The sequence below is a fragment of the Triplophysa dalaica genome, chromosome 18 (assembly GCF_015846415.1).
Source record: "Triplophysa dalaica isolate WHDGS20190420 chromosome 18, ASM1584641v1, whole genome shotgun sequence".
Lineage (NCBI taxonomy): Eukaryota > Metazoa > Chordata > Actinopteri > Cypriniformes > Nemacheilidae > Triplophysa > Triplophysa dalaica.
Genome location: NC_079559.1, coordinates 1,488,783 through 1,504,937, shown reverse-complemented (window position 1 = coordinate 1,504,937; position 16,155 = coordinate 1,488,783). Strand labels below are relative to the sequence as shown.

The 16,155-nt window shown below is 39.0% G+C and overlaps 1 protein-coding gene and 1 long non-coding RNA gene across 2 annotated transcripts in view; one reads left to right on the top strand and one right to left on the bottom strand.

Moving 5' to 3' along the window:
- Positions 1-14,799, top strand: part of cux2b (cut-like homeobox 2b) — a 119,818-nt gene extending 105,019 nt beyond the window's left edge. The window contains 10 exon segments of the mRNA XM_056773094.1: positions 348-992; positions 2,247-2,345; positions 3,202-4,019; positions 5,408-5,567; positions 5,746-6,030; positions 6,132-6,320; positions 7,078-7,354; positions 8,992-9,051; positions 11,129-11,223; positions 11,226-14,799. Coding sequence (XP_056629072.1) covers positions 348-992; positions 2,247-2,345; positions 3,202-4,019; positions 5,408-5,567; positions 5,746-6,030; positions 6,132-6,320; positions 7,078-7,354; positions 8,992-9,051; positions 11,129-11,223; positions 11,226-11,866 — 3,269 coding nt within the window. The 3' untranslated portion in view covers positions 11,867-14,799.
- On the bottom strand, positions 8,833-14,887 carry LOC130440163 (uncharacterized). Its single transcript, XR_008909523.1, has 2 exons — positions 14,794-14,887; positions 8,833-9,037 (listed from the first exon to the last, which is right to left on the bottom strand). It is a non-coding gene; the product is annotated as an uncharacterized LOC130440163 (long non-coding RNA).
- Positions 14,888-16,155: the final 1,268 nt, after the last annotated feature.

The window sequence follows — 16,155 nt, the reverse complement described above, 5'->3', positions numbered from 1 at the left end:
ACTGTATTTATTTTTTATTATTATATTATTTTTGAGGCAACATTAAAACATTTTCGTTTATTTGAAGTTTTCATATTTTATTTGATTTCAATAAAAATATATATTTTTAAAGTTTTAATTTTAGTTAACACAAATGACCATGCTCTGTCTTGTTGTATTGTGTTAGTTAAGCAATGAAAATGTTTGGATCTTCACAAATATATTTTTATATAGCTTTCTCAGACAGACGACTTGTGTAAATCGCAGCTCATTCAAACAGATGTTATTGAGGCCTCTATGTTTATATATCTATGTGTTAAACCATCATGATGTTCAACTGCTGTATTCTGTGTTTGTTTTTATTTAAGATGAGCGTCATTCTGAGGACTCCAGCAAGGACACGGTTCGCCCCGCGGGGTCATATTCATCCCCTCCTGGAACACTGCCCACAGATGGTCACGCTTCCTCCAGCCCGGGACCGGCCAACAACGACGCACCTCCCTCCGCCCATGAACCGCCCAGGCCCTACTCGGTGTCGCCCTTCTCGTGTGAGAAACTTCCCGGAGATCTACTTCTGCAGAAGCAGCTCCTGTCGCCCCTCTTCAAGAAAGACGGCACCTCCATCATGGCGTTTCCCACCGCACTCTACGCCGCCAAAGCCGCCCTCATGTCAGCCAATCAGAACTCCTCTTCGTCTGTCGCTGTGGAGACGGGCATGCCCAGCGACCAATCAGAGAGCGGTAGCTCTGGCGGTTCAGATGACGATCAGTTAGACACGTCAGAAATCGCTTTTCAGGTGAAAGAACAGCTGCTGAAGCACAACATCGGCCAGCGTGTGTTCGGTCACTACGTGCTGGGTCTGTCGCAGGGGTCGGTCAGTGAGATCCTGGCCCGACCCAAACCCTGGAGGAAGCTCACGGTCAAGGGCAAGGAGCCTTTCATTAAAATGAAGCAGTTCCTGTCGGACGAACAGAACATTCTGGCCTTACGCACCATTCAGGTTCGACAGAGAGGTAAGGGAACTTCTGCAGACAAACAGATCATGTGTTGAAAAATGAATGAAACGACTTGTTTTGCTCATGTTATGTTTTATTCATAACAGAGCATAGGGCCCCGCACCACCAGGGGGCCCCCTAGAGTACAGAATCAAAAACACTATTGTAAACAAGACACTTTTGTTAAATCACCTTTAGAGGAAACATTTGGAAATTTACTTTTAAATACTTAATTAATTGAATTAGTGTTATGTAGTTTTTCAAAGTTATGTATTGATTTACTTTCAAAACAATTCTCCAGTGCAGATTTGCCCATGATATGTCGTTTTTTTGTCTGTGCCATCACATTTAGAGAATTATTATACATTTTTTAGGCATTTTATTTTTGGTAGTAAATCACTCATTTGGTAGTAAAAACACAGCGTTTGCGTGTTTCACTTTTTTTAACACTAGAGGGTTCCAGAACCACGCGTTAGGCCAATCAACATTTCAACTTAATTTTACCCTTGACTGTTCAAGTATAAAATGAACCCCTAGTTTAATGTGTGATGTTAATTTCTTATAGTTTGTAGTTATATTTAGGCCTATATCTAAATTTAATTATTTGTGTAAGGCCCTCTCACAAGTTTGTTTAGGGCCCCCAGACGTCTAGGATCGGAACTGAATAACAATAATGATTTAATTGTTTTAGTAAAGCTTGTTTTTTGCTGTGCAGTCTTGAAATTTGGAGGACGTACTTAATCGTCACAAAACTTTATTATTAAAAATAACTTTTTTTCAATGTTTCAGGGGATGAAAGGATGTCTTTTGCCTGCTTTTTTAGTCTTTCCTCATTCAAGCACATAAACAGTTTAACTCACATAACCGGCATACAAACGTTTCTGAGTTCCCACCCTAGATTTCCGTGAGGTTCACTAACGTTTAATGGATTGACTTTGAGCGTTCCCACAAGCCCATCTGACTTCCTAAAGATATTTCATCCAACGAAAGTCCAAAGAATCATTTCAGATCCTCAAATGAATCGATCAGGGTTTCTATCATCCCCGCTCTATCAGCGCCGGGCTTCCGCTCTGTGTTTGTTGTGATGCTCTGACTTCTGTTTCCTTTCTCCGCTTTGAAAGTAAAGCGTTCACGTGTCACCTCACCCCCACCCGATGCCAGGTTCTCAAAGGCCGCCATTGATCTAGCCGTCAAAAGCCAGGCTTTAGAGCTGTTCTCTGATCAGCCGGCCCACTCGCCTCACCTCCTGTCTCTCTCTGTGCTCTCCGACAGGGAGCATCACTCCTCGCATCCGAACTCCTGAAACTGGGTCAGACGATGCCATCAAGAACATTCTGGAACAAGCCAAGAAGGAGATCCAGTCTCAGAGAGGTAATGTACAAAAAAACATACGGTTTATGGGATGAGAAATGTGGTTTATAAACTTAATGAGTAGGGCTGTCAAACGATTAATCGTGATTAATCTCATCCAGAATAAAGGTTTGTGTTTACATTTATGTGTCAGTGTATTGTGCATATTAATTTTGTATTTATAAATATATACACATAAATGTATGTATATATATTGTATATATTTTAATGTGAATTATTTCTATTTACCAATAATTTGAATTACATATAAACTTTTAGTATTTTATATGTTTCTTAAATACATTCATATATGTGTATGTTGTATTAATAAACACAACGGAAATATGCACAGTAGACAGATAATATTATGCAAACACAAACTGTTATTCTGGATGCGATTCGTCGTGATTAATCGTTTGACAGCCCTATAGAAAAGTAAAAGAACCTTTGATTGATATATCACATACAATTTTACATTAAATTTAACATAAAACATTAAGTTTTAAACTTTGTTTAATTTTTATTTGTATATTAATTTATTAATATTATACTTTTTTAATAATATTATTCATACTAATTAGTATGGTTACTATTAATATGTATTAATAAAATGTATGAATAAAATCAATATTAATATATTTTAAGTTCAAGGACTATACTGTTGTTTTCAACCAGCTTTTGCAACATAATAATACCGTGATAGCAGATTCATGAATTATCTCGATATGAAAATGTAATGCATGTTCACATGCCTGCAACGTGTTTTCTCGCTTTAAGTCTAACATAATATGGTCTTAAAACAAATATTAGATTTATTTTGATGAGGAGATTTTTATTGGCATATCATTGTAAAATTGTGCGTTTGTGTGTTGGGCAGGCGATTGTAAATCGTCTCTGGGCTGTTCGTCGGGTCATAACAGTTCTCGAGAGAGCAGCAGTTCAGACGAAACCATTAAGAACATTCTGGAACAGGCCCGGCGAGAGATGCAGGCCCAGCAGCAGGCCCTGCTGGAGATGGAGGTGTGCGGTCGGGCGTCCACCAGCGAGCGTCTCGGCCTGCAGGACCCCACCAAAAGTCAGCCTCCCCCCACACCCCCCTTCATCAAACAAGAGGAGGGCACCCCTGTGCCCCCGTGCCTGTCCAATTCCACTAACGGCCCTCACGTGCCTCTCAGCGTCGTGTCGCCCGCCGCCTTCGTGCAGAACATCATCCGGAAGGTGAAGTCGGAGATCGGAGAAGCCGGAGCGTACTTCGACCAGCACTGGTCTTCGGAGCGCAACTCGGTCGTGTTGGGCGCGGGCGGCACCTCTCGACCCTTTACCTCCGTCTCGCCCTCTCTCTCCTCCTCCTCTTCGACGGGTCACTCGTCTGTGCCTCGGTCCTGGCTGCGGATGGAGAATGGCGACTGCCCTGCCAATGGAGAGGAGGCGTCCGCGCCGGAGGACGAGCCCGTGTTGGGGCGGCCGGTGGAGATTAAGGTGGAGTCCGATTCGTCCGTCAGCGGAGATGCTGCGGGACGGGTGTCATACTACCCCACGTACATCCCCCGAGCCCTGAAACCCACGGTACCCCCGCTGACCCCCGAGCAGTACGAGATGTACATGTACCGTGAGGTGGACACCCTCGAGCTGACCCGGCAGGTGAAGGAGAAGCTGGCTAAGAACGGAATCTGCCAGAGGATCTTTGGAGAGAAGGCGAGTCGAGATCGAAAGTTTTGATATTTTTTTGTTTTCTCAGGCACAGATTTATCAAACCTAGTTTGCACCATTTGTGACTCTTTATGTGTCATGTGTCTGTTGATCAACCATCTGATTTTGACTCACACAAACAGCCACACCATAAAGTCAAACTGATTTGCTTTCTCAAAACACAAGTAACACACTTATGAAATCAGAAACTATTCTGGGCCGTATTCACAAAGCATTTAATATTAACATCAACAGCTGTAAAAGTTTATAGCGAATAAAACCTATTCACAACGCTCCTGAGAGCAACTTTTACTAAGAAGCAGAAAGAAATCTTGAGCTTTGAGAAAGGGCGGGTTGACCTTGTTTGATGATGTCATCAAGCTTTCTGACTATGACCACAGTGATTGGCTGATAGAGTAAGGGTCTCTGTCAGTCTTTTATTCATAGAAACATTATAGAATGAGGTATCACGCTGACATATTTTAAAATAAAAATGTACACATATTCAAATAAAAGATTTTAAAATGCAATTATTGCCATATATTAAGATAAAATATAAAATAAAATATACAATAAGTTACTTATTAAACCAGTGAAGAGTTTAATTGGAGAAACAGACTTTCTTTTTTTTCAATATTCATGTTTTTATTATTCCAATTAATATCAATGGAACGGTTTGTTTTTTATTGTTTTAACGAAGTAAAAATACAGCTAACAAATACAATAAACACAATAAAAACATGATTTTAAAAAGGTGTTATCTTTTGCAAATAAATTAAATATTAAAAAAAGTTAATATTAAAGAATATATAAAGTATGTTCAGCTAATTGTAAGCATTTGCCTGTCTCATAAACAGCTAGCAGATATCAGTAGTCTTTATGGCTATGCTCATTGTTATGAAATCTTTCTAAAATGTTTAGGTTTCTAGGTAGTCTAGGTGTTACAGCCATTTCAGGCAAATCAGGCTGTTGGCGATCCCCTATCAATGTGATGACCAAACAGATCTGAACCCCCATTGACTAGTTAAAAGTGCCCCAGAACTGTTTGCTGTCCCATATTCTTCAAAATATCTTCTTTTGTGTCCAACAGAACAAAAACATATCAAGTAATTTTTCCTACTATGGGAGTCAATGGGTGTTGAGATCTGTTTGGTTACAAGCATTCTTCCAAATATCTTTCTCTGTTGTTCATCAGAACAAAGACATTTAAACACATTTGTAACAACTTGAAGGTGAGTAAATGATGACAGAATTTTCACTTTCATATGACATGAAAACCGTTGAATTGTCCTCTGCTGCCACCTAGTGACTCCTGCGTTTACTCAAGTTTATTTATTTCACAGTGAACTCGTTTTGGAAGTCTATTTGATCATGTCTCTCGTTGTTTGTCGTAGGTGTTGGGTTTGTCTCAGGGCAGCGTGAGCGACATGTTATCCAGACCGAAGCCGTGGAGTAAACTGACTCAGAAGGGCCGCGAGCCATTCATACGAATGCAGCTGTGGCTGGTGGATCAGCTGGGTCAGGGACTCACCCAGATGTCCAACCCGAGCCAGGGTGAGTGTCTGTCGTGACCTCAACCCACACTGATCATCTCCCATACACACTGCTTAGGGCAATGATCACATTTTAAGATGTTCGTTTTGCCAGTCGCACACACCTACCTGAGTTAACTGTGTATTGCTGAACCAACCGTCTAAACTAATATCATCGTTGTTGGGGCTTTGTTTCTCAGATAAGAGCCCAGTGACGACCCGCTCGTCGCCATCCCCTCCTCAGAGTCCCGATGACCGACCCAACATGAGTCTGGAGCCAGCTAGTCTCGCTTTGGAGAGCAGTAAAGAGAACCAGCAGCCTCAGCATGTGGAACCTTACGGAGGTAAAGCCCCTCCGGGTATGATCGTCCCCCATCAGCCCCACACGCCGCTGGGCATACAGGAACTGGTGGCCATATCTCCAGAGCTGGACACTTACGCCATCACCAAGAGAGTGAAAGAGGTTCTGACGGACAACAACTTAGGTGAGTGACATTGAATTACAGTACGACGTGTTTATCATTTTAATCGCTAGAATTCAGTGAAATCTCATTAGAAATGCGATTATTCTGCTGTATGTGTGCAGGTCAACGTCTGTTTGGAGAGAGCATTCTGGGATTGACCCAGGGTTCAGTATCAGACCTGCTGTCCCGACCCAAACCCTGGCATAAACTCAGTCTGAAGGGCCGCGAGCCGTTCGTCCGCATGCAGCTGTGGCTCAACGATCCGCATAACGTCGAGAAGCTGCGCGATGTCAAGAAAATGGAGAAGAAAGGTGAGCGAGAGAGTGAATTAGTTTAATCACTTTATTTTATTCGGATTTATTGGCCTTTGAAGACAAATCCCATGATGCATTTCAAAACCTTTTTACTAGTTAAGTTTATATTCGGGAACAATTTAAAACCATGAGCTGCTTCGGTTTATTTCGTCGTACGGGTGACATCACTTGTCACCACCCAAATGAAAAGGTACCGCAGTATACAGTAATGTTCTGTATTATTTATAAAGTATTATACCAGCGTTTCATTACTATAGTATAGTATTCTGTTGTGTTTATTATAGTAATGTTTATAAACATTATAGTATCTAGGAATTTTACTACAATTTACTATAGTAAATACTGTGGTTTATATAAAAAAAAAAAATATGATATGTAAATTTTTACCACTCGTTGGAGCTTTGTTTTTCTTTTAAAATGTAAATAGAAAAGATAAATCTAGAGTCATCGTATGAGTATACATGAGAGGCCAACACACAACAGAATCACATGTACATTTATTTTGTTTATTATTTTATGTTAATACAGACAACCAGTTGTTTGCAAATTAACTTGAAATGGCACAAAAGACTTTGATGTCTCTTCATTTGTTGTTTGATTTGACTCAAATGTTGAGGTTGATCTCATAGCCGGTTGGTTTGGTATAATAAAACCATGTTTTAAGCCGCCGCTGGGTTTCTTCCTTATAATGGAAGTGCTCGGAGTGAACAAATCAAAGTGCCTGTTATAAATCCCGTCTTGTTTTTTTCTTCAGCCTATCTGAAGCGGCGTTACGGTCTGTTGAGTCCGGGCTCAGACAGCGATTCCCCTGGCGCCCATTCAGACTGCATCAGTCCGGGTCTGACCCAGCTGGAGATCTGTCCGTTCGGTCAAGCGAAGAAGCCCAGAGTGGTGCTGGCCGCCGAGGAGAAGGAGGCTCTGAGGAGAGCGTATCTCCAGGAGCCTTATCCATCACAACACACCATTGAGATGCTGGCTGCCCAACTCAACCTCAAAACCAACACCGTCATCAACTGGTTCCACAACTACAGGTCACGATCCTCTCCTTTCTGTTTATCACGTCCTATACTAAGAGAGTAAATATGCTATTTATAATACTGTGGTTATCTCAACTCAAAACATTTATTGAGCGTTTGGCGTCGCCTTGTGGACAGAAGGGGAAATGAATGAAATGTTCGAATTAATATCTGCTTTACTTGATAATGACATCCAGATAAAAATGTTTGCATTGAAGTACAATATAATATAAGATGCCAGACTCGACCTTTGCAGTCTGACGAATGAACTCCCACCTGAAAAGAATACTGTCGTATACTTTAGGATTTACTATATTTTTATAGTATTTTTACTATTTTTTTATTTTTACCGTAGTAATATTAAAGAATACTACAGTATTTACTACACTTACTACAGTCAGTTTACTAAAGTTATTTTTATAGAATCTTGTAGTACATTAACAATAGTTAGTAGTTTACTGCAGTCTACTATAGTAAAGATTAAAGTACACCACAGAATTTGATCAATTGTTAATACTTTAGAATACTGTAGTATACATAAACAATAATAAACTATTATTAAAATCTACTTTAGCTCAGGTTATTTATTAACATTAGTTACTCAATACTACTACATACTCAGGGCCACATTAATGCACGGGCTTAAGCCCCAGGGCACCGGACTGGGGGTCACAGTGATCTGGAAAAATGATGGAGTGTGTATTTAAGTTATACTGAGCGCATATAGCGCAACTTGTTGGTATAAAATATGAATGTTCTATGAATGAGAAAGAGTAAGAATGACAACATTTGGAAGACCTAAAGTCTGTATAGATTGATGCCGGAGACCCGGGTTGATTCCAGCTCATGCCAAATTTGATATTTTGCCACACATCAGATCATGAGGACATTTATTTTCAGTTAATCTTACAAAACTGCAAACAATGACATTCATATTAGCCATTTTTGTCTTGTTTTTGGTAAAAATATCTTACATTTTTTAAATCAATTTAAGATTACTTGACAAAAAAAGTGACCCTCTTTTTAGGGAGTAAAATATACTTTATACATTTATATATACTTTATATACTCTTTCTCTATTACAATCATATATATTAAATATAATATTTTAGAGACTTAATATCTTAGTTCACTTTTCTTGTGAAAAGTGCATCTTGATTTAGGAACGTTTAGATATTTGTACTACAAAAAAAAGACAAAAACACTTAAGTAAGAATGTTGTTTTTTGTAGTGAAGTGTTTAATCATAAAATGTTGGATAAAGTAAGAGCTAGGTGTAGGACTTTATTATCTCAATAAGTGACCATCACTTTAATCATTTCAATAAATGTAATGATTTACACTCTGTATAACACTACTCCGAGGCAAACAGTAGCTGCCACTTTTAAGAATTAGACCATCAATAGCATCTAACTACTATTTACACTTAATCCAAAGAAAAAAACGCCCTTTTTATTTTGTGTAAAGCATATCAAAGTAAGGAAGGAAGACAGGTCGGCTTTACTTGCTTACGCATTTATTTACTCTCTGACAAAGTTCAAAACAAAACCTGCGCTTCCACAAACATTCATACAAATAAAGACAGTTGGTCGCAGCTCTCTCACAATGTTCAGCATACGCGCACGAGTCCTCACACCAGTTTCTCTCTCTCAGCTTTCTGCTTTTTGGATGCATTTCTCCCGGCTCCCGAAGCCACTCACTGCAACAAGACAGGTGTGTGTTATTTGCACTTATACCACGGGGCTGTTGAATGCTTCAATCTGATTGGTTGACAAACGTTCTATGGGTATGCATTAACTTTCAATAAGATGCTACGGTAAAATTCTGCTGACCGCATTACAGTCCATATAACTTAAGTTGAATCAACAGAAAGGTTATAGTGTACACTACAGGCCATCATCGCACACTGCACCCTGCTCTTGATCTGACCTTTATAATGTCAAACTTCACTGTTAATGGAAACGTGTGCAGTTTCATTTCAATAAACAAAGCAATTTAAAAACAAGAAATACATAAACTGAAATCCAATAAATAAAATAACTAAATAGAAAACAAAATGCATTTATAAACACCGATAGCCTCCTTTTTTGTTTTCCTCTCCAAGCCGCTTATAACACATTTATTTTGATAGACCTACTCTTTCAACAGTTTGTGTTTTTTTTTACTGCTGAAGATAGAAACAATACAAGGAATAAATAATTTAATATTACTGGCTTTCCTGTCACATTACCGAAAACACGCAGGTGTGCTCGTGATCTATCGCTCTCAAATACACACATGTCTGGTTTATTATCTCCGTGGGGACATTACATAAGCATAATGGTTTTTATACCGTAGAAGCTGTTTATTCTATTCCCTACCCCTAACCCAGCCCCTAAATCTAAAGGGCATAGAAAACTTTTTGCAATATTAGATTTTCAAAAAAATTGCTTATGTACAATTTATAAGCTTTTTTTTGCCTGTGGGGACCTCAATTTTTGTACCCACAGTGACACGAGTCCCCATGAGTTTTTGTACATTCAGGTTTTGGTCCCCTCTGGGATATATAAACAAGGCCACACACAAGTCCGTTATTCCTTACTTGACCCTCACGGTTCGTCTTCCATCTCGGTCTCCTGCAACAGACTTCGCTAATCCCCGCCCCAAGAAATACTGTTATTTAAACGTATTACACGGCTCGTTTCGAATGCTTGATTCTGATTGGCCAGTTGCGACATTAGCAGGTAGTTATTCCCATATAACAACCTCTCAAAACTAATAACACATGGTAAACCGGACCCAACAAATCATTTTGACAGGTTTCTTGACAATTTAAATATAAATATGTATTTTAATAACATATATGACATTATATTTACAAATGATTCAACCAAATTGAAGGTTCCTGACATTTGAACGTCGTTTATTATCTTAAAACGGAAAGTAAACAGCAATTTCCTCACGGAAGGTCTGCATTCAGTAAGAGCTAATAAAATATTTCAAATTCACAATTCATGTCCAGTTTCTTTCTCATGTGCCAAGTAGCCGTGTAATAATGGGATAATGTACAAGAAGATCACACTGTCAGGGCTTATTTCTGCGATAACAACCGGGTGCCTGTACATTATCCCTTACTTAGGGTCAATAGCTGCTGCCAATAATTAATAATGGAACTGGAAGTTAAATTGTTTATTATTTTCTTTATCTTTTTAAAATCTTATTTCCCAAAACCTTCAATATAAGTAATTAAAGACTATAATTGCTTTTATCAGGCAATCAGATAATTTCTTTTTTATAATAATCATCCTGTGGAGCTGTGTTATTATAGGACTATATGCATAGTTAATGCAGTGATATTTGTGTATATTTTACTTGTCTCATTGGTTCAGATATTTTGTTGATGGCATTTATTTCAGCAAAATAAATGTGGTTATTAAGATTGTGTTACTGTATGCTGTAATTCTGGTGTATGAAGTGCCCCTTACAGGCTTAATGTGGTGGCTCTGTACATACTGTACATTAAATTGTACCAAAACCAAAGTAAATAATATCGTTAACTACAGTATTTTTTCCTGTGGGCTAAAAGTGTTATTGGCAAATTTTTGTAATATCTCATTCCTGCTTCAGGCTGCCATGTCTATTTAATTAAACAATTCACTTGCATTCGAAATTTAATTGATTTTTTTTATTACAAAATCCAAAAAGGACAATAATGTGTCATCCCACTGTTTGAAATGTTTACTTTTGCCTGCTGTATAGGGTAAATATTGCACAGAAAGCAGATTACATTGTTTTATTTTCTCTCTAACAGGTCTCGTATGAGACGGGAAGTTCTGATGGAGGGTCTCCATGACAACGACACGGATGCCGAGCACAACAACTGCTCCCCTCTGGCGTCCCACAGCCCCTTTCTGATCGTGAAGACAGGAGGTCCTCTGCCGGCCGTAGCCGTCCTGTCAGCGCTGACCCCCGACGCTTCACGGTCAAACAGGAGGTACATGAGCAAGATGATGATGAGGACATCAGGTCGAGACAGGCGAAATTCTTCTCCGGCGTCCAGTTCACTCAGCTGAAAAGTGACCCGGATCTGACCTCACAGCGTCCTCAGGGCATCAGGGATGAGGAGGTGGGCCGCAGTCAGTCTGTGTCAGTCGAGAGCTCGCAGAGGAACAGCTCACATGAAGCGGAGGATCTGGAGAAGTCGCCCGAGGACCCCGTTAGCTTCAAGGCTTCGTCGGAGCCGTCCCGCAGCAGTCTGGAGGTTTCGCTCAACTCGCCGTCAGCCGCGTCTTCCCCCGGCCTCATGATGTCGGTTTCACCCGTCCCGTCATCTTCCGCCCCCATTTCTCCGTCGCCACCCAACCCTCCAGCCGGCGGCACCAACTCCGGCCATCATCCTGCCAACCACGGCCTGGAGTCACCGTTGCTCAACTCCAAACTCAACAGAAGCACTCAGAGGCGCAACGAGAAGATGGCTAACCTCAATAACATCATCCATCGGCTGGAGCGAGCCGCCAACAGGGAGGAGACGCTCGAGTGGGAGTTTTAGAGATGTACTCGCACCTATCACGGGCGTCTGCTTTCATCACGATGATCGGCACTGAAACACTATAGTGGCCCTGTGACGATAAATGTCTCGCGAATTTTAGGAAAAAAGCAGACGACAAATATTTATAAACATGTTTTAGGTATTTTGATAAAATAACTTTGTGACAGCACTATCTGGCTTTGGTTTTAAACAGCGAAGGAGAGAAGAATTCTCGCACGTGAAGACTTTGCAGTGTCATGAAATGCGCACTGACGTCTGGTAGATTGCCACTGGGTGAGATTATTGATTAAAAGACCTCGTCTTAAGCCATCAAAAGCACTACTTATTAAAAGAAAAACAGAGACAATGACCAAATTTGCTAATTTTTAAATAGCAGTTTTTCAACTTTTGTCTGTAAGACGGGACAGCGAAGTCATGTGACGTGCGACAGCTTCATATTGACCGAGGGATAGTCCTAAAAGACTCTAAATAGTGAACATTGCATATGTATTTAGTTTCTCGGTGACCTGTTTTGGAACTTTTGTTATACAAGCGTACAACGTGTGATTGTGTGTGTCGTAGGAAAAAAAAACGTCTGCAATAGCCTTCTCTGAACAAGATGTAGCATGGATCATAATTTACCCTCGACTTTCCTCTTTAGCTAGTAACCTGTGATATACTTGAGCGATACTATAAAAAAAGAGAAAATACAGCAAAAAACAAGAAAAAAGAAAGTGTAAAAAGTCCAACGGTAGAAATGTTTTTTTTTTTATCATTTATTTAGCAAACATGTCATTTTTGGTTGGAGACCTGATCCCGGAGAGCCGCTGTCTCTCTCTTTTTCTCTCTCACACACACTGGCCGGTGTGTTTTGTGTAACCTGTAGCTCCTGATACACCAGTCGATGCTTTTCTACCCGAACGTTTGAATACAAAAGCTAATGTGTATGTTGGGAACAAGCCTCAAAGACCGCTGATGGAGAGACGGGTGGGGATTGATAACATGTGTTTTGATTATTAATGCAGTTTTGGTCGCAGGTGGCGAGAGAAGTTTGGGAAAAATGTTTCACACATGAGATTGAGACACACTGGTATGACTGTTCTCATGGGCATCTTATAGAATATAGTAAAGATGTGACACGAGGTCTTTACGTTCATCTGCAACAGCGTAACGTCCAGGTCTGTTTATGAATCAAAATACATGTAAGCAGGGAGTTGAAAATGCACTTAAAATCAGACGAATTTGTTTTTAATGTGCTTTATTTCATCTATATACGTCCCATGAGCACATGCAGTGATTTTAATACTTATTAACAGGTGCTCTTTCTACTTTAGTAGATTCAGGTCTCATTAAAGTGAAAACACTTTAAATAAGGTGCTATTCATTAACATTTGTAAAAGCATTAGCTAACAATTCACAATTTAGATTTTCAGCATTTTTTAATGCTTGTTATTGTTAGTTTATGTATATAAAGTTATTTATGATAGTTCATGGTGCAATAACTAATGTTAACAGTGACAACATTTGATTTTAATTATGTACTAGCAAATGCGCAAATTATCATGAATTAATATGAATAAATGCTAGAAGTATTCTTCATTGTTAGTTAATGTTAGCCAATGCATAAATTAATTGTTAACAAATAGCACCTCATTCTAAAGTGTTACCATTAAAATTATAATATTGTGGCCACACATTTTTGATCAACATTGTACACCATACGTAACCTTGCCTGTCAATCATTTATTGCACAGTTTGTTGATACTGGGTTGGTTGACGAGTGGAGTTTTGGAGAGAGGAACAAATGAGTTAAAATGGCCAAAAGCACTTTCCTTAATGTGCATTCATGTAATAAACCTCCGTACCTTCAAATGTGTGACACTAAATCAAATTTAGAGGTATTCGGGTCACTATAAACATGTTGACAGTTTATGTTAATGTTCTTGCCCGGCAAGATTCACTTCAAACTGTTGATCATGGTTGTGTGTATGTACTTAACACCACCAAACAGAAATACACAAAACGTTCTGACCACAATGACCAACACACAACAAAAACAGTTTGTTTTGCCAAATTTGTCCAGAACAAAACGCAGCGTTTTGAAACATCCTAACTGTTTCAAAAGCATCTAAAGCCGCCAGAAGAATTCTCATGTAATGTTTGATCAGTGTAACTGTACTACTGGTGGTACATCAAGTGTTTTTATTTATTGGTTTGTATTGATTTATTATTTATTTCAACACTTAGATGTTTTCCTACTGTGTCATGTTTTACACTCGCAAATTGAAGGGACGACATCTATTCTGACTACTCCGCAGGTCTTCGTGTCTCGTGGGGGTTGTAAGAAAACACTTGCACACGTGGTAACAGAACCGGATCTCAAACACATACTGTATGTATATAGATATATAAATAAATATTACACATTTACTGAGAAGGATATATCTTAGGTCCTTGAAACTAGCGTGCTGATGATATTTAAATAAGAGTGTACAGTTCTATTAACCAAACACATAGAGCCAGGGGTGGTCTGGCAAGCTTGCCCATGTTCTAGAAACTTCTCTCAGGGTAGACTTGCTTCTCTAAGCTTTACAAAACCTGTCAGGTCGTACCACTGGTCAACGTTTACTGTTCCTAACCGCCATCTGCTTCCATTTCTTTCAGCGACGTTTTCAACGAAGTGCAAATCTAGCGGTGCATTTCATTTGACTGATGATGATGTGATTTATATGCATTCAAATAGCGCGGCTATTGTACTATGGCCATGTACTATGATACATACTCATACTTTGATTAGATAAAGGGCAGCCAGCCGCCGACCAAGTGCATTCTGCATCGAAGGTCCAGAAAATCAGCTCAATGTCAAAATCGTTTGTGTGACAAAGATGAAAACAGATTTTATGACCGTTCGAAACTATTTTGATTATTTGCCAGACTCCTTTTCTTACCTGTTACAGTTGAATTTTGCATGCTTATTTTTCCGTTTTAAAGACTGTGGATGTTGTTTGTTTATTGTAGTTTTGTTTCAGCACTGGAACGTTCACATCCTGCGGGTCATAATAGAAAATGCCGCATTGAGTGAGTTATGGGTCACAAAATGTCTTTACTCATATCATTGAATTAAAGGTCATAAATGACTCGGCCAAAACAAGATTATACTTAAATATATCTGGTGCTTGAGTACGTTTAAATATGAATATCCTGGAGCCCTCAGAAACACTGGTTTTAAATTAGTTTAAATATTAGAAATTCAACGTTTCAATGAACTGTCAGACTTGAAGTTCGGACTTGAAAGTCAGATCTGTTTAAAATGATGTGTGTGTGAAGTTTGTATGTGAACGAGACTCTGTAGTGTGTATGAAATTCAAAGCAAAAGGCAAAATTCTACTTGTTGCTCTTTTGCACTGAAATACTGGTAGTAAATGCACTCTGTCAAAGGGTTTTTTCTCTTTCCAGTTTCTTATGTTCTGGTATGTTTGCGCACATTTCCCATGACCTTACCATGGCAGAGCACTTAAAGCTTTGGTTGTTAAAGAGAGGACAAATAAATGTCTAATGTCACGTGTCTTTTAATCACATATGTACCAAGTCATTATTGAATACAGTACATAATTGTATAAACCTTTTGTGTGTGTGTGTGTTTTATTATACCTCAGAATCTTACTTGGGGTCTCTCTTTCTTAGTTCCCGGATATGGACTATAGTTGTCAAATGGAAAGATTGTCATCAAGGCTGTTTCTCATTAATCATAATGTTTTTGTCAATTGCACAAATGTTTTCTCAAGTAGAGGTTGTGTATGTTTGTTGAAAACAGCTAAATCCAATACAGAGAATTTCTATAAAAATATGTGAGTCAATAAGTAAACACAATTATAAAAATTATACATTAAAGCAAAATTAACTATAAGTCACTTTTTTATAAATGTCTTAGTGGGGGTAATTGTCAAGTGTTTTTTTAGTTGTAATTTTCAAACAATTTGTTCATAACTAAAAAAAGGCCACAAGTTTGCCAATAGTTATTTTCAATGCTAATTTGTGAGGTTGTTTTTAAACCTCGAATGATATTTTAAATGTTAAAACCAAACCACAAACGCTCTAATTTTACTTTCATTTTACGTCCATCCGATGTGAACAACGTTTTAAAACACGTGATCTAAATGAAATGACAACAAACATGTGATCCGATAGGAGGATGACGTCAAAGTACCGCGAGAGCGAATCGCAAATCGATGTCATCCGCCTGATGTTTCTCGCGTTCATGAAGTCGAACTGACCAATAGACTTCATTTAAATCCAATTTCTAATGTCTA